This window comes from Chionomys nivalis, chromosome 24 (genome assembly GCF_950005125.1).
Source record: "Chionomys nivalis chromosome 24, mChiNiv1.1, whole genome shotgun sequence".
Taxonomy (NCBI): Eukaryota; Metazoa; Chordata; class Mammalia; order Rodentia; family Cricetidae; genus Chionomys; species Chionomys nivalis.
The window spans coordinates 18,901,302-18,925,946 of NC_080109.1; the positions used below are offsets into that span (position 1 = coordinate 18,901,302).

The window sequence follows — 24,645 nt, forward strand, 5'->3', positions numbered from 1 at the left end:
AAGTCAACTGAGAAATTCGGTAGAATTCAGAGTCTGGGCACCCGGAGCTTATCACATAGGGATTCTCTCATGCCGTCCAACCCAGTGTTCTGTTCACTTACTCAGGCCCAGAAAGGAAAGCGACTTACAGAAGACTGCCCAGAAGATTTAACAAACTGGGACTGAGCTGCTTCCTCATCACCTCTGAGATGCTGGAGTGGCGCCTAAACCCAGACAGAACAGCTCAGAGCTGAAAAAATGAGCAGATACAAAGCAGCAACATGAGGAGCCGGGCAGAGCTTTTGTGTCTCAGGTCTATCAGTGTAAACACCCACATGTCTGTCTAGGAAAACAGAGCAGACTTTTGTTAACACAATCAAGGAACCAAAAGAACAGGCTGTGCCATACTGCCGGCGCTCTCCAGCGAGGAACTTTCAGGCCATCATTTGCAGCACGTGATCCTTAGGTTTAATGGCTTGGTGTTCAGAGGTGGAGAAAGATGAGCAAACACTCAGGATGCTGTGTGCTCTGCCCTAACAGTTTTCTTGCTCTCCTCGCATTCTTCCAGGTGGAAATGTGGTTTGAGGGGAGGGTTGTCTCTGTTGGGTTTTGTTTGACTAGTCCTTTTTTTTTCTTTTTTTTTTTTCAGCGTGTTACTATGTAGCTACTATGTAGCTGAGGCTAGCTTGGAACTCCACCACAGTCTCTCAAGCAGTGAGATCACAAACCCATCCCTGTGGATCCTTGATACATGCATCATTTTTCCCAGAGTCAGAGACTTTGGACACAAAGACCCTTCTCTTCCTGTCGTTTTGAAGCAATCTATTCTATCACTATAGAGAAATAAGTTCTGAGCCAGGTGTGGTGGCCTTTAATCCCAGCACTCGGGAGGCAGAGGCAGGCAGATCTCTTCTGAGTTTGAGACCAACCTGGTCTACATAGCAAGTTCCAGGCCAGCCAAGGCTACAGAGTGAGACCTTCTTTCAAAACAAAACAAAAGGTAAGTAAGTTCTGCTATTGACTCTGTAAGTTCAGAATTAGTCCACCAGCTCTAAACAAAGATAGAGATTCAGCCTAGCCCACTGGCATGGGAGACTCTAAGCACAGTCCCTGTTAAGCCACGCCCAGATTCCTGAACCATCGTGTCTATGGTAATTTGTACAAAGAGAAGTAAAGGTTCCCAGTATGAAAGGCAGGCTTTAGGACTTGTGTTGTAAGTATTAGTTGTTGGATCCTCTATAATCATATTTGGGGCACCAAAGGAAAGCTTATCCAGATGGCCCTCCTGGTTCTCAATAAACTATAGGAGATATTCAACACTGGTGTCAGACAGGCCTGGATCAGGTGATTTTGGCTTCACCGTTGATTAAGTGCCCTGAGCATGTCTGAGACAGCTGAGACTGACCCATGGCAGTAGGTTAAGTGTATTAGATATATTTTTTGTTTGTTTGTTTGCAGAGCTTGCATTGAGTCCAGGGTTGAAAGCGGACTGTCCTGGACAGGTATGTATGTTTGAACACTTGGTCCCCAGCTGGTGGCGCTGTTTTGCAGACAGTGGAACCTTTTGACATGGGACCTGGCTGACAGACAATAGACCACTGTGAGTGTGGAAGGGTTTATAGCCTGGCTCACTCCCTATCTTGAACCCTGTATCCCATCTACCAAGATGTGAGCAATCTACTCCACAAGTTTCTGCTGCAGAAGATCCAACCAGGTTAGCCACCGTGCCTTCTCTACCATGGAACTGTGATTCAAAATAAATACCCCTTTGAGTCACATCTGACTGGTAATCAGTCGATTATAGTGAAAAGAGAAGGACCCCATACACAAGCAGACTCCTCACCCCTGAGCTACAGTCCCCTCTCCATTTTTGACTTTCAACATTTCCAACCCCTCTGTAATGGTTATTCATTTTGACCAACCAGGTCTAAAACAATGGTCCCCAAGACACCTTGGTAATTTGACAGACTGGATCCCAGAACTCAGAAATCTTCCTTATATTTATCATAAAGGATGCAAATAAGGAACAAGATGAAGCCGTTCATAACGGGAGGTCTGGACAGGTTCCAGGGGCAGAAGTCTGTCCCCAGGGAAGGAGGCACACCTCCTTCTGGTGCTTAGGCATGAGAAGTATTTCTCAGGGATGTTCTCACCTTGGCATTACTGATGAACTGAGCCATCAGCCTTGGAGATGAACGCTTTTCACTCCCCAGAGGTCAGAGGTTTCAGTTTAAAGTTCTAAGCTTCTAATCCAGGCCCAATCTTGCCAGCGATTAGCCTGTTCTAAACTGCCAGCTGTGGAAAGAAGGATCATCTCTCTCCTTCATTATTCAGGCATTCCCATGCTTTTAGAAGCAGGTGCAAAACCAAACATGTATTTTCCATATACTACCCTAGCTTTAAAGGCCTTTTAGGTAATGACTGAGACCCACGGCCATTACTGAGTGGTCAAAGACCAAGGGCCAACAGACTGCATTAGGACCAATGTCCGTTGTCTCTCTCAGGACTTTGAAGTTCCTGACCTGCCCAAGACTCTCGCTGCCACTCAGTAAATAAAGTTAAATAATGAAAATAAATAAAACACAAATACAAAAAAATTTAGAGGGGAATCTTAGCATTTAAAGATGAAAAAACAGATTAAAAGTTTTCTGGTGAGTCATAATAATTAGGATTCTATTACCTGAGACAAAGGGAGAAGGGAAAGAAAGTAAGAGACTGAGCAACTTCTCTCCTGTTACATTGTTACAAGAGCAGAAATCTGACCCTGGGCCTGACCCATCTTCCCTCTCCTCACTATACTAGCAAAGAACAAAAGGAAAATACATCAGCTATCTCTTAGAAAATGTGAACTAGCAACATTGTTTTAGGAAGGAATATATCCAGAATGTTCCACATCAGAAGGCAGGTCCAGAGAAAATGAATAGCGATGCCTACGGACTTTAACCTGCTCCTAAAAAATAATTTTTCAGAAACAACACTAACAAGACTTTCAGAAGAATACAGAAAGCCTCTGATCCTGCTTCCGTCTTTCCTTTTGTGAACTATTACATGAAAGCAGCAAGAGAGAAAGCTGGGGGTAATTTCGCAAGCCAATGAAAATGCTTGTGCAAGTCCAAGGCTTACAGATTTGACTTGAAGGATGAACTAAGGAAATGATGAATAAGATTAGCCATTGCTTTCCAAAGGAGCATGGCAAATCTTGATGCCCTTACCTTCTCGCGCACCCCACCTGCACACTTGAAATCCACACTAGCTTTTCTCCTGGTAGAAATTCCATACTCCATATGCAAACTACCCACACCTCTTCATTGCATCAAAAGCAGTCTTGGGCAGGAACATTGGGCGATGCTGTGGTATAGGGAAAACATATAAAATATAATAGAAACCGTACTCCTGTGCTTTCCATTACCCCAGCCCTCCAGCCCCAGTCTGGGACCTCCCGGTTCCATCGTCTCTTCTCACTCTGCCTTTTATATCCAACTTTTCCACTCTATGACTTTTGACCAGATATAATAAAGACTGCCGGCTTCTGCTGGAGGTGCCTACGTCTCATTTCTAACTCTTGGTATCCGAATTAGTCCTCTACACCTGTGGAATCTGTGCCAGCGTCTAACTATAGGGGTTTTCTTCACTCTTTACTCTTTGGGTGGGGTCACCATGTAGTTCCCAAAAAAGTATACGGAGACTTATTCTTTCTTATGAATGTCCAGCGTTAGCACAGCTTGTTTCTAGCCAGCTTTTCTTAACTTACCCCGCCTACCTTTTGCATCTGGGCTTTTACCCTTTTCTATTTCTGTATATCTTTTCTTTACGTCTTACTCTGTGTCTGGCTGTATGACTGGGTGACCGGTCTCTGGAAACCTCCACTCCCTCTCCTTTCCTTGCTCCTCTCTCTTCTCTTTTTCTCGTCTATCTATTCTCTCTGTCTGGTGGCCCCACGTATCCCTCTCCTGCCATTCAGCTCTTTATTAGGTGTTTTAGGCAGACAAAGTAACAAAGCTTCACAGTGTTAAACAAATGCAACATTAAAGAAGACAACATATCTTTGCATTCTTAAACAAATGTTCCACAGCACAAACAAAGGTAACACATCTTAAAATAGTATTCTACAACACCTAACTGAAAAAGGGAGAAGAAAGATGGGAAAGTCGTGAGAGTGTAAACTATCCCCAAGTATCTAACTTGGGGGTAGAAGTGGTAAGAGAGCCTGAGCAAGAGATGCTCAGGAATACTGAATATGCTTAAATGGCCATCATCATTTGATTTAACCAACTCTTGGATTAAGTCGATAGAGCATTTGGAAGATAAACACGGTCTCAACAAGAGGTTATACCATGTTCATAGATTAGACTTCCCAATAGATAAAGACAGCAATTCGTCCCTATTGCCCAAATGAAAAGCTAATGTACAAAAAAAGATTAAATAATTTGTCCAAGGAAACTTATAGTAGGTAAAGCTATGGCCCAGAACTAAGTAGCTTAAGCCCGGAGGCTGTGCAGATAGCCTGCCTTTTCTCTGGCTCCTTTTCTGTGCCGCCTCACAGCCTTTCCCCTGTGTGTGTGTGTGTGTGTGTTTCCTCCATGATAAAGAATGAGAACATATTATTCACCTTGGCATCTGCAAGTGCCCCTCATGTTTATTGATAGCTTGTCTAATCACTGGGATTTATGTGTCTATCTTCAAAGCATCTATACAAGTTAGAACAAAAACATAACCCCAAACACAGAGTTAATAATGATTCTTAAGAAAAATGGCCTTCTCAGCTGTTCTCTTTTCCTGGCTTTGGAGTCTCTAAATAATTTAAATGGCACATCTAGAATTTATTTTTTTAATACAGTTTTCTAAATAGGAATTTTGAGAACATTTCTCATTATTATATTAGTTGAGAACAAGAATTGTGCAATCTCTTATTTCTTCTTCTGTAGTAGAGCTGCCTAATAAATATTAAACATGGATACCACCATTAAAACTGTAAAATTATAAAGAGGAAAATGTGAAGACTTTTATCTTTTTGGAATAAAATTTAAGGTTTAAGAGAGGCAATAAGAAAGGATTTATTTATACCTCTTAGGTTTACAAGAGCATGTTAAATCTGGTAGACATTTACAGGGCATGTAAATATGAAATGGCTAGCATCACCCAAAATCTAAGAAACAGTGGTGGAGTGCTCCTAAGTTGGATTGTGCATTGTGGAATGCACAGTTTGCCTGCGCATAAAGTGCCTTGCTGTGCTTCAAGGTCTTTGCAGTAATATAAGCCACCAGTCCTCTGAGGCCTGACCACTTTGGCTACAATAAATCTAAGTGACTTCTTTGCATGCCTAGGATTCTACGGAACTCATGTCCAGAAACATCTACAGAGAAAATGGTCTCTTAAAGATGTTCAGTTTTAACACCAGTAGTCAGAGGAAGGAACAAAACTCGCTGGTAACCAATCCCCTATCTTTGCATCAGCAATCAAACTGGCAGGAAAACCTGCAAGGTCGTGACCACTAATAATTTTTATTATGCCAATTATTGTAAGTACAATGCATTCAGCCAACAGAGAGAGATAGGACTTTTAGATTTCTCCTTGGCACCCGCTCTTCGGCATTTGTGCCAGATTTCTGTCCACTAAATTCTACGCCGCACATCTGCTTGTTAGCCGGTGTCGTCCTTGGCCCATACAAACATTTCTTTATGTGATCAGGATGGTTCTCAGTCCCCGTGTCAGCGCATTCCTGCTCCACTAACCCATTCCAGGAGACAGCCTAGCCCAAGGATCAATCCCATTACACCCGCATAGTGTTTTATCAGTTACATTATCTCCAATGATTTCATGCAGGTAATTGAAATCCCTTTGTTTATAAACCTATCTTGAATTAAACATTCATGGCACCTACACGGTGGACGAACGTACAAAAACGTACCTCACCTCTAATGAAAGTTTAATGGAATCTGCTCAGAGCAGCAACTGTGTCGCCTGAGCTCTGTGTTCCAGACGCCTCTCCTCTCCACAGCAAGGCTGTCTCTCCCATCTCCACAGCCTCCTCATTCTAAGCAGTCACTTTCTCTAAATGGATACAGAGATCTCAGTCCAGGAACAGAGTCCTCTCGGGCTGGATTTAAATGAGATCACTAGGGAAATTTTACTTCTTGACAGATGGAGGGGAATCTTCAGGTAAGAATCATAGGTAAGAGCTGTCATTGTCTCGCCCCTCCAAAACAGGGGTCCAAGGTGTGTGAGCCAAAGATATTTATGTTTGTCGCATGAGAAGTGTTCGTCATAGACTTACAGTTAAAAGACCTCCCGCACATCTTTTGCTGACAGACTCTAGCCAGGCGGGGACTAGGGCGGTGTGAGGATGCAAGGTTTGAGTGGACTCGATGATTCACCTGCTGTTTTCTCTTTCACTTACAGGTTGAGAAGCAACAGCACAGATTCTCAGGTAATTGCTTCCTCAAAGCCAGTGTGTTGTTTCTCTATCTGCTCCCTCAAACAGTCACACAGATGATTAGCATGTATCCAGTGCACACCATGTCACCCAGGCTCCGGCATGGAACATGTGGAAACATTAGGGAGGTTAAAAGCCCGTGGGAGAGGTTTTCTTCATAAATTTCTCTCAATACTTCTTTTTCCTATTTGTTTGTTTGTTGAGACAGGTTTCCCTGTGTAGCTTTGGAGCCTGTCCTGGAACTCATTCTTTAGACCAGGCTGGCCTCGAACTCACAGAGATCCGCCTGCCTCTGCCTTCCGAGTATTGGGATTAAAGGGGTCACCACCACTGCCCGGCCTCTCCCTCTTTTTATCAATAAGCACACCATATTGCTATTATTTAGAAAAAGCGGGGTGAGAATAGAAAAGTTCCTCCACCTGTAAAACAAAGCTACACTGTAGCAACTGAGTGTGGTCATGTCCCTAAAGAAAAGTAGTTTAAATCATAATTGCTTTTATTGGCTTCTGAAAGTTGTTTTCCCTCGCTGTTTTCAAACAAGGGACATAAAATTATGTTCTGGTGATATAAAGGCATTTTCCAGCTTCTCATACAATGTGAAATGAAAGACATGTGTAATCTATATAGCCTAAAAGCGTAAGGTAATGACCTTGAATTTCAGGATACACTTCAATCTCTGAACCAAGGCAGCACAAACCATTAAGGTGATTTTTTTTCCTGGCACTAATACATGTGATTAAGCAATTGAATTGTCAGTAGTTTAACTGCATGGCTAAAGCACTTCCTTTCTTGTGAGGAACTTGTAAGCAAAGCCTCATTTTTTTTTTTCTAAAGCTGCCTTAGCCCTAGTCTAAATTAGAATCAGGAAGATAATGTTTCTACTTTGGTTCTGGAAATATTAAATTTTGATAGTTACCACTGGGGAGATAGGACACTCCAAAGATAAGATGGCTGTCGAAGGGAAGACGTAAATAAATTCCAGCTTACGGTTTGACTCAGGATGGGAAAGCCCATTGGTATGAAGGTGATGATTTTCCATTTGGGTTACAAAATTCACCGCAGCCCATCGGCTTCTGTGAATCAGATGCTGTGTTCATGAGATAAGAAAGCATCCTCACCTCTAGGAGAACAGAAACACTAAGAAGGCAGTACCCTTCGTGGCCGGGAAGCTGTTTTCATAACACTGGTATAGGAATGAGTCGATTAAGAGTTGATGTTAACTAACCCAGAAATGCCACAAGCATAGGTCAAGAAATGTAAAAATAGATTGTTTTTTTAAAAAGACAGAAGGGAGTGTTTAAGGAATCACAGTCCCTTGAGGGGACAAATGAATCAGAAAGAATTAAGGGGGAGGGTAGTACCCAATTCTTTGATTGTCCGGTTAACAAGATAACAAGGATAACCTGGCCTAGATGGATAACTCATTCAGCACTTACAAAATGCTGTCATCCCAAAACAAGACGTGGTGACATTTGCATTCTTCTCTAAATGTAATTTCAAGTCAAGGTCTTAGTAGCATTCATTATGTTTCCATAGTTACAGTCACTTCCTGTCCCATAAAGCTCAGGAGAAACCTTGACACAGACACTGGGCCTTTCTGGCCCTTTGCCACTGTTTGTCACAGCTTAGACATCTTTAAAAGGGAGACGACATTTCCCGAACACTGACAGACGTAAAAGCTGGGTCTTTAGTAGCTGTTTACTTTACTGGAAGGTGTCATTTCACACAGAATCGTGATGGCAGTCATGTATCTGCTGAGGAAACTGGAGACGGACCGGGAATGCTTCGACCCAAAGGACAAGAACAGGTGCCATCCCATAGCTTTTGTCCTGTCCCCAAACTCTCCACCGTCTCTTCAAAACTGAATGGTTTGCCCATCTCCCCAGCGGTGGCCACAGTAAGTAGAGCATGTCAATTAAACATGAAATGAAACATGATCTTCCCCCAGCCAATAGCACTGGGGAACTGGATCTCCTGTCGTGGGAGGGTATTACGGAAGACGAGACCACAGATGGCTGTTATTGGTAAAAGGAGTAAATAATTAACATGACTTATTTATGGTGTTTGTCAAGGACACCGGTGGTGACTGTCTTTTCCTCACAGACTCTAGGTCTCTTTACATTCTCAGTTATATTTGAGGGAGAACAAGGGTTCCACTCTAATGGTTTGTTGTTTAGCAAACACTAGAACAAGTGTTTATTTGACAGATGGATGAGTGTGTCACAAATGGGTAAAAGGGACAGGCAGGACAGAGACAGAGAAGCTTTCTAGATCTGATCTTAGAACAAGGCTTTGATCTCAGAAGAAAACCATTTGGAGAGTTGTTAATATATAGACGTCAAAAGAACTTGACAGACCAGGCTGTGGTGGTGCACACCTTTAAAACCAGCACTCAGGAGGCAGAGGCAGGAGGATCGCTGTGAGTCTGAGGCCAGCCTGGTCTACATAGTGAGTTCAGGACATCCAGAACTACATACAGGGTCCCTGTGTCAAAACAAACAAACAAACAAACAAAAAAGAACTTGACATTTGAGGTGCTAAGGTGATCTGGCAGCTTTTGGCCTTAGAGACGGTTTATTGAATTCAAGTGTCGATCCTTATGAGCATGAGAGTCTTGGCCAGGAAATAAAACCAGAGTCACTCAAGGGAGACAAACAAGTCGGGGCTGGAGGCAAGGTCCTGCTGTGAGAAGGAGCTTGTGCCATGGTCAGAAGACACAACTGAAGGCTGCTGAGTGAGGTAAGGTTAAGCCAAAAAGAAATACCAGCAAGGGTGGGAGCTCCCTCTGATTAGGCTGTCCTCCAATAGGATCCCTAAATCATAATGACACTTGAGCCTCCAAGACAATATCCCACACTCTCCCCATTCTCCGAATATCTGTGTCACACTGGAGGACCACAAGGGCTGAGGATTGGAGTTAGAAGAAGCTCTTCCTTCAAAGGCTTGTGCACCCTGACCATTGCAAAGACAACCAAAACCAGCCTAAGCATCTTGGCAAAGAGCAGCAGCATTTGCTGTGTGGTCAGACCTGTCACATACACTAAAGGTGCAGCCTGTGCAGGGCCCACTGGAGAGCAATGAGCAGGGACTGAAACCTCTTCTGGAAATGCCACACAGAACTATCATATAAAGTCTTCATTGGGCTTCTCGGGCACCAAGGGCAGCTCCGTCTCTTGCCCTCCCTTCTTTCTCTCCCTGGCTCTCAGGAGATCAGGCATGCAGCAGAGCTCTCGTCAGACCCAAGACGCTCTACTTCATTTCTGGCTGTGAAGCCTGAGACGGAGTCTCAACTTGTGTCTTACGTCTCCAGTAAGCTGTTCTCCTTCTAAATAATGAACAGTAGTGTGTGATCCTGGGCGTGCTGTAGGGCTCAGATGTTATGACGCCCATACTGTGATAAAGTTCAGAAGTTACAGCAATGCACCTGCTCATGTCTAGTCCGGTACCTAAATGCTCCAAAACTCTTTTGTGTACCGACATGACAAGAGGAAAGTTCCACACCTGACCTCATGTTGCAGCAAAGCCACAGGCACTCTGAATGTCATAGCAACTACCTTTGTGCCGTGGGCTTAAGATTTATGTGAACTATAGCTAGCTTCATATTAATTGAGCCCTATTGCCCAGGTGTCCTATCACACACACACACACACACACTCACTCACACTCACACACACACACACACACACACAAGAGTGTGCACGCATAATATTCCAGAATCTGAAACCCATGACATCCCGAGCTTTCTTGATGAGGGTCATTCGGCTTGTTTATGCATGTTACTTGAGAAGTTAATGTTCTTGTCGTCTGTAAGAAATTTCTATGTAGAGCATCGTTTTAAAATTTACATGTCTGAAAAACTTACCAACTCTTTATGTGGGAAGAAAAGAGAGAAAATTGTGATTCTATATTGGTATTTGCCTGTAAATAAAGAAGTAAATTCTGCAAGGCTTCCTAGGCCACAAAGAGTGGAGGGGGAGGGCAAGGAGACAAACGGGAGGGATCCTTTTTTTTTTTTTCCACAGTACACATTTTGTACTCTGGCTTTTCAGCCACACAAAGTACTGTCTATTTTTAAAAACACACACACAAATTTTAAAAATAAAAAAAGCACTCACAGATGTTTGGAAGCCTTGTGTTGGGGAGGCGGGGGAGCACAGATCTGCAAGCTTGCCTCCCTAGCAAACACAAATAGTGGCCAGGGGAGCTCTTCCCCACCCTCCCCAAGGCGGTTCTCTCCCCTTGGGAACGGCTGTAAAACAAAAGATTCAGACTCGTGCAGTGGAAACAGAGTTGATGGAGTGTTAAGGAAGTCCCAGAAGTAGAGAGAATTGATTTTTCTTTAAAAAAAAATGAATTTGGATTTATTCCCGTTATGTGGCCCAGATGCTCGTGTGTCCTCTGAATAGCGGCAGCGTTATTAAACACACCTTGGGACTTGAGCAGGGAGCTTTGGGAGTCTGAAGGCGCCTGTTCTGGGGAGGAGTCTTGGAAGCTTGACCGGCTCTCATCAGCATTTCAGGAGTGCAGCCGCCTGGCAAATTATCAGAGCCTCGGAGTCAAAACACTCGCCTTTTGTGTAGCTCTGCTGCTCTTGACGTGTGACGCTTTCTGACAGGCCACCGGGCTGTATCTTGGCTGGGAATCCCCCAGGAAGCGGGGTGGGGTGCAGCAACCTACCACCCGCTCCAGCCTCCCCTCTCCCGTTCCTCACCTTTTGCTGCCTTTTGTCTCCCACTAGAGCTTTTATCCTTCCTTACTTCTACTGCTTGGTGGATGAGAGGACTTGACAGCCCCTGATGAAACAGAGTCACGACCCCTGAGCTCTTACCCAGTCCTGTCGGATAGTTCTCCATCCCAGTGGTCCCAGATCCCTATCCTCTTCCACTTCCAGACTCGAACACCCAGCTTGAAACACATTCAGGTGGCCTATTATTGGCAACCAATAAACAAACTCCTGATATAGCTGCAAAACTCCCCACAAATCTCATAGTAAAAAAGTGCTATCAAGAGACCAGCGATGGGCTCTGCTGGAGGAATAGCAGGGGTGTGTGTGTGTGTGTGTGTGTGTGTGTGTGTGTGTGAAGGCAGAAGCTGGTACACCAGATGAGGTCTGGCTCATAGACAGGGAATTCTTGATATTCTGCCCCTGCATATCCCTCTGAGGCATCTTAGGAGCCATTAGTGAAATCGGCTACGACCTTTCCATCACCCTTTTTGCCCATGAACTTGAACTGTAGGGTTTCTATAAATGGAACACCTCCTATCAATAGGGAAACCTTTACTCTGATTTCTGCTGGGTTTGAGCAATGGAAATGGCTAAGGTGAGACTGCTGGGAGGGGCAGGACAAAGTCAACAAGGTGAGAATGCTCCTTTCTCTAGCTCGAGACCCCACTCCTCCCATCTCGAGGTCATAAATTATGACTCCCACTCTTGTGTTATGGGTAGGCCACCAGAAACGACCACTTAGACACAGTTTACAGCCAACTGAAAGTCTTATTCTAGCCAGCCGGGACCACAGCCAGGTACTCGGGGATCTAGCTAGGTGTGACCCCGAGTGTCCAGAGTGCAGGGTTTTGAAGGCAAAACTCACATCCTGGCATCTTGCTTGGCAGCTGCGGAGGTGGGATAGGGTTCTTTGCAGAAGAAGCAGTTCAGCAGAAGCTACGAGTGGTTATCTCTAGGAGGTCCTACCCAGAAAGACTAAGTCAACTAAGGGCATCCTGACCTTGGGTTCCTAGAACAGAATAGGCAATTTTCCTTGGGATTCTCCAGCAATGAGATCAGATTCCAGCTAAACTTGCAAAGGGCCTCAGCAAGAATCCAAGACGGAGGAATTTTTGCACTGTCTTACCCTGTCACCGTTGCTTGCCCTGAAACCCCACGCAAGTACAAACCACTGTGGTGACCACCCACAGGTTCCTAAATAGTCTTGTATTTGTAACAAAATCCTCTCTCTCCTGGCTCTGTGTCCCATATTAGCAGAGGATGATCGTGACAACAGTGATTGTCATTCACACAAGTGCTACACAGACACATTCACTGTGGATTGACTGAATCCAGATCCTGGGTGTTGGGAGAATGATTGGACACCTGCTTGAATGTGTACGTTACAAATACTAGAAAGCCAGCCAATGGAAATAGAAATGCCGTACCCTGTGCTTTACTGTGTTGAGTAATAATGCCATTTCAGCCATCATTCCCAACATATAAAGGCAGCACAACATACAAATCTCCCTAAGTGTGTTTCAGATTAATTTTATAGTAAGTTATCTCTGATATGAAAATGAGCATTACATAAGTAAATATCTTTGTCACACTGGCCGGGGAGCCTCCAGTTCCCTGCTCCCAAGCACCCCAGAGGTGCAATTGGAAGGGAAGCTAAGCTGAGGGTGGCAGCCAGCAACAGCAGCAGAAAACCTGGCTGGGCTTGCAGACGGTTTTAAACTGAATGTGAATCCTGAGCCTTCTTTGTCTTAATCTTTCACGTTCTCTCCTCCCTCCTTTTTGCCAGTTTCCCATCTGTGTTGGGGCTTTCTTCCACACCGCATAGACAAAGGCACACTGGTGACATTCTGCATTTGCTCAGCACTTGAGGTTTCCAAGGCCCCTTTCCATCCCTCTCCTTCAACAACCTGCATGATATTCAATGAGATCAGCTGTCCCGCTTTTCAGTATGGAAATAAGAATGTTTCCATGGTCAATGAAGTCAGGGTCAGTTGCAGCTTCTCAGTCTTTGGGTTGGAAACTGTTAATTCCATGTGTTTTGGGAGAAAGAACACTAACCCAAATAATGGCCAAATTAATTAAAGCAAGGTTTTTCTATTCTTATGCATGGGCTATCTTACTCTAAAGGTGGGGTTCAAGAGATCAGCATTGGACCTAGATAAGGGTTTTTATAGTTCAGGAGTAGGGGGTTTCCAAATGGGGTATTTGGCAGGCAAGTAGAACATACGCACAAGTTGGTCATAATAATGCCCTGAAACAAAGACATGGTTGCAAGGTAGTCATAACAGGTATTCATGACAAAGGGGTCGTAACAATGGGTGGTCATAGCAATAACAAGGCAGTCTTAACAACAGCTAGTCATAATAACCGCTTTGAAATAAATACATGTTCACCATTCCTGCAACTGGCAGTGCAGAACAATTTGTAGCTAAGGTCATAGGTGGGGCAGCACTCAATCCTTGAGAAACAGGTTTAATCATAAACAGAAATAAGCCTAGTTAATCCTTACTATAGGAGGTCTTTCGAGCCTAAGATGGATGCAGGCTTATCAAAGTCTTTCTTCTGGGCTATCCAAACTCTGCATCTGGGGGGAACACTTCTCATTGGTTTGCAATGCTTCTCCTGCACACACTGTGGGCCAGTGGCCTCTTTGCCACAGTGTGCACCTTGTCTTGTATTTCCAAGGGCAGCTGTTGGGCATCTTTGCTGCTTTTCCTTGCCACATCCTCGCCCTGAGAACCAGCTCAGAGAGCTTTTCTTGAAGACACTGCTGGGCTCTGGCTCCCAAGGAGAAGCATAACCTTTCCTTGAAGGTGGACAGAAATCAACTCCAGCTGTGAAAGCAGCCTCTGAGCTGGCATGGAAAAGAGCATGTCAGATCCAAGCTTCTCCTAATTCTTCTGCAAACCCAAGGGACCCGCTCTGTGCAAAGCTAGAGAAAGGCACCATGGCTCTGCACCAGCTGGGCTCTAGAGTCTATTTGTCTAACACTGCTCAACGCCCATTTGATTTCTCTGACGCCATATGACAAGTGATGTTGCTTCTCACTAGAGGAAGTGGTAAAAGTGTCCTTTTACAGCAAGCCTGTGCTCAATTACAAAGGCAGTCTCATCTAGTGGAAAATATTAATTGAGCAGTGTTTTGGACACCAAAATAAAGGAAACATAAAGATAAAAAAGATAAAGGAACACATAGAATCAACATGGCAGAGATCTTAGAGTAATGGGTGCAACCCCATTGTTTCTGCTAGCTTACAGCAAGCGCCTCCCTTCTCTGCCTCGAGCTCCCCAGGCTAGATAGAAGGATGATGCTAAGTGTCTTAGTTTCTTTTGTTAAGTTTGGCTTATAGCATCAGAGGGCTTCATTCTATCATGGTGGGGACATATTGACAGAGCAAAACAGCCAGGAAGCGTGGACTGTGATTTAAAAAAAAAAAAAGTTGATAGAAGCAACTCAAGAAGAAAGGGTATATTTACACTTACGAGGGCAGCACACTATGGCAGAGAAGTTAAAACATCCCGGCTTGAAGCAGCGGGTCATGACCTGCACCAAACCCGTAAGCAGAAATGAGAACACCTGTGGCAGCTTCTCCTCTCTATACAGCCCATGATCCCAGCCACTTTTAGTGAACTGTTCTTGCTTCAGTTAACACAATCGATATAATCTCTTACAGGCTTGCCTCCCAAGGATTTGCAGATCCTTCCAAGTAACAGTACCTCCTCCTAGAACTAAATGCATATAGTAATTATAACTTGCTCCAAACTTAGTCCCATGCTCAGAACACATAAAATGCTTGACACAGGCCATTGCCAGCCTAGTTCAAATCCGGCCTCTGCCACAAAGTTTTTCTGAGTAATTCAGCTTCAATATTCTCTCCTCCCTTTTTTATTTCATGGCACTTTTACCACCCCATGGAATGTCACATATTGTAGCCTGTGCATAGTTTCGGGGTATTAGACTACTAACGTAGCCAAATCTCACGCCATGTTAAGTATATGCTGTGACTGTTAAGCTTTTGACTATGAATGGTGAGATAGTTAATTTTCATAATCAATATGACTCGATTTAGAATCACCTAAGAGATGGAGGCAGACCTTGAAATATGCCTATGAGGGCTTTCTGGGAGAATTTATTGCGGTGAAAGACCTTTCCTGAAATCGAATGGCACTATTTCGTTCGCTGGAGGCCCTGCCAGAGTAGGAGGGGAAATAGGAAAAATAGCCAAGCTCCGACAGTCCCCTGTCCACCCTTCCTACCTGTTCTGCTCTGTTATGTCTTCCCCTGCAAATATGGGATTGAACAGATAACAGCAGGACTAACCCTTCTGAACCCAGGAACCAAAATGATACATTCTTCGTTCCTCTCTCTCTCTCTCTCTCTCTCTCTCTCTCTCTCTCTCTCTCTCTCTTTCTCTCTCTCTCCTCACAGATCTCAGTGTACTACATTGAAATTGCTATTAAACTAAGGGCAGGAGTGTGGGGTCCTGTCTGCTTCATCTCCTCCCCTCAATCAAGGGAGAAACCTCAGCGATGGGAGAAATCAGCGTTGTAGAGTCAGATAATGGGGCAAAGAGGCACAAGGAGAGAGAGTGGTCTATGTCGGAGCACAACAGTGGAGCTGGCTGGCACACAGAGACACAGTCAGATGCACTGAATTTCCAGGACTCTCCTGAGAAAACCTGTTGGGAAAGTTTTGCCCAGGACTTTATATGATGAAAACCGGAACTCAAGTCTGAGGCAAATCTGAACGTAGATGAGAACAAGGCTGGGTGACTTCACTGCTCTTTTCATCCTTTTTTTTTTTTTTTTTTTTTTTCGAGACAGGGTTTCTCTGTGGTTTTGGAGCCTGCCCTGGCACTAGCTCTTGTAGACCAGGCTGGCCTCGAACCCACAGAGATCCGCCTGCCTCTGCCTCCCGAGTGCTGGGATTAAAGGCATGCACCACCACCACCCGGCTCTTTTCATCCTCTTTTTCAGATGTTGCAAAGAAGTCTCTTTGGAAATACCGTCCACACCCTGGGCAGTGACTGGAGGAAGGCACATTTCAAGTTTCACCGCCCCTTCTCTGACCTGGCTTTTGCTTTACAAGTAGAAAAGGTGACAGCTGGCGACAGCTGGCTCAGTCATTTCCAGTTCCTAATCTCATCTTGCTTGTCTATGCTTCTCTATGGATGCATGTGTCATTATAATCAAATGTAGAAATGAATGTGTAGCTCTGAATGATAAAAGACCTTTTAATGTCACCAAGTATTGTTCAGGCTCTAGCCAAGCCCGAATCTCTTTATGCCTCCAATTCTTCTCAATTCTCATTGTGCTACTTCTCTCCGAATTTCAAGCCCCCAGAAAGATTCACAAGGCCGAGGAAACTCTAGAAACTCTTTCTGGCTTGATTGAAATATCAGTAATCCATGTCAGGAGTCACTAGTCACACCTACATTTCAGGAGATAGCGCACTGGTTTCCTGCCGCCCTCGGATGTGAAAGTGTGGTATGAAGCAACACGCAGCGACAACAGGAAGGAGCAGATCTTGATCCCAGGGATCAGGCTCAAGGCAGGAAGCCAGCCACTGTAGATTCTAGCTTGGTGATGGCATCCAGCTGTAGCTCACAGAGATGGTGACCCAGAGTGTCCCTTTGCTAAGCCCCAAGGGCCAGCAGGAAGGGAAGGTTGCAGAGAAGCACAGTGACAGCATCCAGTTCCAAGATTTACTCCTTGTGATGCTGGCCCCGAGGTCCCGCTAGGGTGGTACCCATCTGCAGCCTTCCTACCTCACTGGCCTCTTTGCCCACTTCAGGGAGGTGCCCAGAGTGTTCAGATGGCCGTGCAAGGTTCCATCATCAAACACTTACTCTTTTCCAGAGAGGAAAAACACCGCAGCCTTCACAGGTAAGAGAACCGTGGTTAGCATATAAAAGATGGCCTAATGGATCTAGAATGTTTCTTTGCTAAACAGTCATAATGAAACTCTCAGGCGGCTTCAGGAACGATGTCTGTCCCTGTAAGACAGAAATGGCTCAGGTTCTCCCAGAGGAGCGGGATTACCCTGGGAGGACTTCTCCTGAGGTCACATTCAGTGTTCACCTGCAGAATAAGCTTGACAGACTCCATGTTCCACTGCAGGCCAGGAAAACGAAACAGCAGGTTTCAGGGGTGCTCATTTTCCAGATTAGGTGGGAAGGCCCAGCCTAACACCTATAGAGAGACTCAAGTGGCCATGGCAAAGCCGACAATTGGAGGGGCCATCTTCCTTCTTAGCCTGGCGCCATGGAACCCTGTTTTCTGCTTGCCTTCTTGTTACAGAATCAGCTCACACTTAGAAACTAAGAAACCTCTCTCATGATTCCCTATGTTAGATACTAAAGGATTAAAAATCAGCCAAAGACATCTATCCTCCAGCAAGATAAGGTATATCACCCAAAACAAGAGCTCAGGGTGTAATACATTCTAAGATCAGGAATAAACACCTTCAGTAGAAACAGAGCCCAGGATGCAAATTCTTTATGCAAGGGATTTATTAAGGGGGTGCCTTCTGGAGACCGATATAAGAGGGTGAGGAAGCAGGATAAGGAAGGAGAGGCACCAAGGAGGGAGGGGATCCCCAGTCATCTCAGTGAAAGCTACAAGGCAGAGCTAGGGAACACAGGCTGCTCTTCAGTGTGCCCGCCTTCAGTGAAGAGGTGAGGCTTCCCTGCTAGTCATTCCAGACAGTCATTGGCTTGGGCCCTCCAAAGGAAAGAAAGTATATCACTTTAGTCATTTCTGGCTAAGTGACTCCAAGCCAGTAGAAGAGTTGGAAAGTAGGAGTCACAGAAGCAGGACCCAAAGTAGATTGGGGGACACACCCATCACGTGAGAGTGCAAGATATCTGAACTAAAATACACACCAGTGTACTACATAAGCGTACAGCCTAGCAGTTGATCTGAGCTAAAACATCAAATACATGTAAGTAAGTCACTGCTCTGGTTGCCCTGCTCCGTGTGGCCTTCCTGGACCTCCCCCGTCACAAGTTCCCTCTCCTCCCTGTAAGCACATGGTCTTTCTGTCATTCTATCTGCGCAAGCTTTGCGGTTATTCCATCCCATCAAAGAGCTGGACAAACAATACAAGTAACTGCTAGCCTCTGTCCGCGTTTCTTTGAGAACCAGATCTTAAAAATTTGAAAAATAAAATAAGCAGAAGAAAGATTGCTCCCACTCCCCAGAGAAGCTGGAGGTCCTCCCGGCAGTGGTGAGATAGGAAAGACCACAGACTCAGGACCCAGGGGGCCTGAATGAGTCAGCTCTGTATCTCACTCCCTCACCTCTAAAATGGGAATAGATGTGGTACTGCCGCAGAGCACCTTCGTGCATTAAATGACGTAATGTGTGCAAGGTACTTAGTGAGGTGAGGGACGGGCGGCTCAGGGTGAGCTGACGTGGCGGGGAGGAGGGGGCGCTTTAAGACCTGACCAGGCGGAAAGGGAGGTGCAACGTGCCTGAGGGAGGGGCACAGGAACGGAATGTGCAGGGGGTCCTTGGGGTTCCATCTGGGAAGAGGCTTTACAAAGTAAACACGTGGGAGGCAAAGCTGCAAGGATTAATTTGGGATTGGACTTGAAAAATGACTATCAGTTGGCAACATGTTCAGGGCGACCCGTTTTGGAGTTCAGAGCTAGCCAACAGGGGAGCGAGCGCTAGGATGAGACAGGCTGGTGTTGCCCTGAAGACTGCAGTTAAGGTCTGCGCAGAGAGATCGGGCTATCCTGCACCACCCTCACAGGGCAGGCTGAGAGGGGAGCCAGGAGGCTGTCCCCCATACTCAGAAAGAGACACAAACATCAGAGACCAGGTTGCTGATTTTTTCCCTGACTGCCTGCATTGCAGCTTATGTAACCTGAGCCAGCGTGAGCAGGAACAAGCCCTAGCTGCCACATTGGCTGGCATCCTGTGGACTGCAGGGGCAGCTCAGAAGGCCATCGTCTGTTTTGTCACCAGAGACATCCCTAGCACTTCGATTCTTGACTGCTCTCGCGACAATTTCATTGAGAGGGTAAGCGCACTCCAGCCCGTGTGAGCTAAAGAGCCAATGAAGCTTCAGCGTACACATGGTCATAGGAACCCAGCCCCACGGAGGACCTGAACTAGCCAAAGGTACCTTCAGACGTGCAATCACCAAGGGCTATAAGTGCCTGGTGGCCAAAATGGCGAATTTCTCCTAAAGATGGTGAATTTCACTCGAGTTCAAGAATACATTGTATTTGGATAGGTTATCTTAGTGGTTAAATGTGCTGTTCAGCTCTGGGTTTGATACTCACAAAAAAAAAGAAAGAAAGAAAGAAAGAAAAGAGAAAAAAATCCATATCTGAAATCAGCATCAGTTCATTAGTTGTCTTTCTCTATCTGTTATCATAAAGTTAGTTAAACTCTATCAGGGAAAAAAAATACCTGCTCACGGTTTTATTATTTGAGGTATCATAGTGACTTAAAATTGAGGGATGTAACAGGGATGGCATCACCACCTGGCTTACCATGTGTGTTTTCTGTGGCCTTGTGTTTGATGCCAATTTTTGGCGATGTAATTTTGTAATGTAACAACCCCCCCTTTAGGTAATAACAGTGAAATGATATCTCTTAGAGAAACCTTTCATCTCCCTTTTCGTTTTTATCTTCAATTCCTGAACTGTAGCTCCAGCTGTTTGAATTTTCAGAGAGAGAAGCCGCTGAGAAATTCATCTATGATCATTTACAATGTGTAAGTGTTTAAACGTTGAGGTAATCCCTTTATGCGGAACTGATCGTAGAGAGATCTTCCTTCTTTCAGAAAGCATATTCCTAATGGTGCTTGTTAAGAAAACCAGGTCATTTGGAGGGCTAAGGAAGGGCAGGACAAGAAACAGGCAAGCCTGCCTTTCCCTCCTCCCAGCCTGGAAAGAAGCCAGATCACACCAAGGCCACTCACGGATGTCTCTTTCTCTTCAGCTAATCAACCCCAGAAACTAGCACCTTTCAGGCTGTATTCCAGGATTGTTTTAGAGAGGAGAAAAATGTTAATGCAGGTTTACCTCATCTAATGACTAACAAGCAAAACTGGAGGAAAACTAAGCTGACTGGAAGACGGGTCACACTGACTTCAAGGAAGTGACTTAGGGCCTTGCGAAGGCAGCGCTTCTAATGGCACCGTCACAAGGTCCACCACGGCATTGCTTCTTCCCCACCCTGGGTAAAGAGGGGGCAAAGCAGTTGGATAATGATGGCAGAAAAGTGGAAGGTGCTTTTGAAAGACTTCAATTGAGGAAAAGAAAATGAAGCATGATTTTCGGAAGAATTAGAAAGCTAGAATGTATGCAGAGGAGAATTAGCAGGCTAGCCACGCAGCCACGAGCTGCAGAGCACATGGGTGGAACTGAGATTTATCAAACTCATTGCAAAGGCAGTAGAGGCGGGGGACTGGAGCATCAGGACTTACACACATCCTGTAGAGGATTTTGGTTACACTAATGTTGACAGGGTTTCAATCAGAGGATTCGAGCTGAGACTACAAACATGTTTCCCCGTAAAAACTAAGAATTGAGCACGCAGGGAGGCTGCAAGGATCGTAAGTTCAAGGCTAGCCTGTGCTACACAGTAAGACCTTGCTTTTTTTCTTTTTGTTAAAATAAAAAGAACCGGGCAGTTATGAGTAGGAAATGCCTTAAGCCCATGAGGACGAACCAGTGCAGATAGAGCGGCAGGGGATGACCCAGCCAGCCAAACCACATTGGCTATTACCATAGCCCCACTAAGGAGGAGCAGGCACCAATTCCTGAGTGAGGGGGAGAATTCCCTTAGGTAAGGCTACACACTGCAATCAACAGACCTTCATCAAATTAAATCCTATTTACTATCAGTTGCGTCTGTCCTGTATCCAGTTTTATTTAGGGAGGGATTTCAACATTGAGATTTGAGGGCTGCTTGTGTGCAAGAGGACTATTGCTGTCAGCTGAGCAACTGACACCGCCCTCCGTCACCCTGCCTCCTCCATCAAGAGAAATGCTGAGACCCTAGACCCCCTCCTCCTGCCCTGCAAACACACTGATGATGCTCCTAGCAACGTTTGAAAATGAAGTCATTTAAAGGTGCAGTCAAGATCAGAAGAGGTCGAACTGGATCAAGGAGAGCTGGGTTCCAACAGCTGTTACTTTTTAAGAGGGAAAATGTGCAGACTGATTCATGGGAAGAGTGCATGAGACACAGCGAAGGCAGAGAGACGTCTGAGTAATGGGCCTGAGAACCAACATGTGCTAATGACTTCAGCAAGAAATGTACAGAGATTCCGGATGGACCCAGTCCCAGGGCCTTCACAGAAAGTACTGCCCTACTCTGAACCTTGGTCTCAGACCTCCACTTCCCAGAGCTGTTAGGACACGGATTCCTATTATTTTAGGACATTCGATTTTCTGCTAAAGTGTGGTAGCCACCCTTGGAAGTCAATACCCTGTCTCATCTGAGCTGAGTGCGAGCCTCTGTGGTGTTAACACCTCTTCACGTCTCAATCTGTACATGTCAAAGAACAACGGGGAAATTTCACATCAGAATCGTGCCACCAGAATTCATCCCAGAAAAGACCGTAACACTTAGCTTACATTCTTTTCGCTCTTCAGTTAACTGACAAGCTGCTGATCTCCCGGCGGATTAGCTAACGGGAGGATGGAGAGTCATACCTGGTAAAAGGGACTTGGCAGGTGCGACTCGGACTCTCGGGATCGGGGGATGACTCTGGATTGTACTGCTGTGCCCAATTAACCACCGTGTCATTGCACATGGAAAGAAGGAAGTGGGAACTCTAGAGAGCTGTAAGGAAAGCAAAAAGACTAGGTGGTGGGCCATGAAGAAGAGATGAGGGCAGATTCTTAAAGCTGGAGGAAGTCATGCTCCTTTAGAACCCAGGTTAGTAGTCTCTTCAGCCTTTCCATTAAGAGCCACGCTGGGCTTGGAGCGTGAGTGTTGTTTCCAGCCTCCAAGGCTGTGGCATTGTTGTAGCAGCAATTAGGTAACTAACCCACAACAACTTTCCAGTTAGCCTCAGGCCCCACACTGCCCATTTCTCTTACACCCTGAAGAATACCCATTTGAATTCCTGTCTGCCGCCTGTGCCACTGGCCTGGGGGTTCTGTGCTGTAACAGGTTACAGGCATACGTGCAGACACATTATTCCATGAAGAAAAATAAGGTGCCCTGGGAAAAGCCTTCCTGCTGCTGTGTCTTCTAAGAAGGCTCTAGCTCTGGACACCTGGGAGGCCAGCAAAGGGCTGCTTTGTAGCAAGGGGAATAATGAGAAAAACCTAAGATTAGACTAGCCCCTGAGAGGCTTGGATTTGATTAGGCAGTTTGGATATGATCCACGGGGTCACGAATTATCATTTGAAAGTTTTAAGCAGAACAGCCTTAAAAAGAGACAGATTCTATGGACTCAAAATATTCCAAGAACCAAGACGTATACTGTACATTATTCCATTTAACCTTTGCAACCTGCAGTGAGAGGAATGCAGTATTTGCTGAAAGTTTCAGATAAAACTAAAAGAAAGCCGGGTGGTGGCACACACCTTTAATCCCAGCACTCAGGAGGCAGAGACAGATAGATCTCTGCGAGTTTGAGGCCAGCCTGGTCTGCAGAGTGAGTTCTAGGACAGCTAGAGATACACAGAGAAACCCTGTCTCAACAAAACAAAGAAACAAACAAAAAAAATCAAAAAGAACCTGATGAATAAAAGTGTCTTTATGTACCTGTCAATGCCAAAGCTCTTTCTCTGATTCTCCTGCTCCTTGGGAATTCAATGGGGTAGCTACAAAAGATATGTTCAGCAAAGCAGGTCAGCTCAGTGTAAAACCAAGGGTCCTGCAAGGGAACAGACTTACATCATAGCCATGATTTAAAGAGAATCACTAAATAGAAGTAGAAGAAAGAAAGGCTAAGTTGAAGACAGAGAATGTTGGCCCGTTGAGGCCTTCAAGTGGAGAAGGAAATGACTGGGAAGAAGACAGCCTCTGCTCTTGGAGTAACTAGGAAGGGGGCAGGCTTTTGTTAGACCTAAGACCTTGACGTCATACCCACATCTGTGCCCTCTACCCCTCTATCAGCGGTGTTTTTAAGCAAAGGCATTGGTTTTGTTTTCCACAGTTCCAAGGTGAAGGCAGCCACGGTGTCATCCTCTTCCTCTACAGCCTAGTCCTCTCCAGAACTTTCGAGAGGTAAATTTCACAAACATTCACGTGGGCATTGCCTATAGGAAGGGGGCCACATAGGTGTGAACTCGGTAGGAAAATATTCCCATTCCATATTTTATGCAACAGTTATTCTTCTGCCCGTGTGTCTACTCTTTAGTTGATTCGTCCATATGAATAGGCAAGGTCTTTTATGAATATTTTTTATCTACAAATTATCCCCTCAGATGTCTTACTTTTGTCTATGCGATACAAAGTTCTGTTCTATGGGAAGTATAGCTAAGAGACGATGGGACGCTCATCTTCTGTGGCTTCCACTCTGGGGAAGATAGCAGATATACCCAGAATTAGTGGACAAAACCAGGCTGCACCTGACATCCCAAAGTGGCGTAGAGATAATGATTGCTGGTGGATTCCAGAGGAGGCAGGCTCCTACAGTAAGCACAGAAAGTTCTAGGGAAGAGGAAGGCATTCTTCCAGACTCTGAAATAAATGCAAGATTTTGAGAGCCAGACCAGGGGTAGGGGCTCCTAGGAGGGAAGAATTACAAAACCTGAGCCAGCGTTCGTGAAATGTATCTTTAACGACAATGACATTTGTGTGAGCTATACTATTATTTGGTTAGAAAGCTCATTTAAATCAATGCGTATTTAAGCATAGACCTGTTTTAAACATTACTATTTTTCCCTTTCATATCTTCAATATTAATGGATAAGCAAATTCTTCAAGCCATTTACTATGATAAAGATGTAGTAGACATGTCTTCACAGGCCTGTAAACCCGGCCACTCAGGAGGCTGAGGCAAAGGGATCACCCTGATTACAGGGTGAGCGTAAGGCCAGAATGGGCAACTTAGTGTGCTTTAAATTCAAAATAAGGAGTGAAGAGGAGCTAGGGAGCTGGCAAGCTGGGTCAGCTGGTAAAAGACAGTTTCCCCAAGCCTTTAGACCTCAGCTTGAGCCACAGAACCCACAGTATGGGAGAGAATGGATTCTCACAAGTTGTCCTCTGTCTATATTGAACTCACATTTGCCATCCTTCTGCCTCAGTCTCCCACACGGGTGGGATTATAGCACTGTAGCACCATGCTTAGCTACCATCAAGATTTAAAATGCTCAAATCTATACCACCTTCTCTTCTGCTGTACTCTGAAGAGCTCTCTCCTCAGTTCCGTGAGATCCCCAAATCTTTCAGTGTCGTTTGCAGAAGGCATGCCCTCCAGTCTCAGGAATAAATCAGCTCAAGAAGACATACTGTTTCCATCTCAGCACTATGTTTCTTCCAGTTGACAAGAGCCACAGATTACCTTGCATGGTCAAGAGTAGGAC

At 45.1% G+C, this 24,645-nt stretch overlaps 1 protein-coding gene across 1 annotated transcript in view; it reads left to right on the forward strand.

The window, feature by feature from the left end:
• The first annotated feature begins 6,034 nt into the window (after positions 1-6,034).
• The window catches only part of Mindy4b (MINDY family member 4B), a 31,726-nt gene continuing 13,115 nt past the window's right edge, over positions 6,035-24,645 (forward strand). The window contains exons 1-8 of the mRNA XM_057756836.1: positions 6,035-6,141; positions 6,373-6,406; positions 8,142-8,309; positions 16,115-16,234; positions 16,932-17,023; positions 19,001-19,166; positions 19,803-19,868; positions 23,274-23,344. Coding sequence (XP_057612819.1) covers positions 6,035-6,141; positions 6,373-6,406; positions 8,142-8,309; positions 16,115-16,234; positions 16,932-17,023; positions 19,001-19,166; positions 19,803-19,868; positions 23,274-23,344 — 824 coding nt within the window. The remainder of the gene's footprint in view (positions 6,142-6,372; positions 6,407-8,141; positions 8,310-16,114; positions 16,235-16,931; positions 17,024-19,000; positions 19,167-19,802; positions 19,869-23,273; positions 23,345-24,645) is intronic.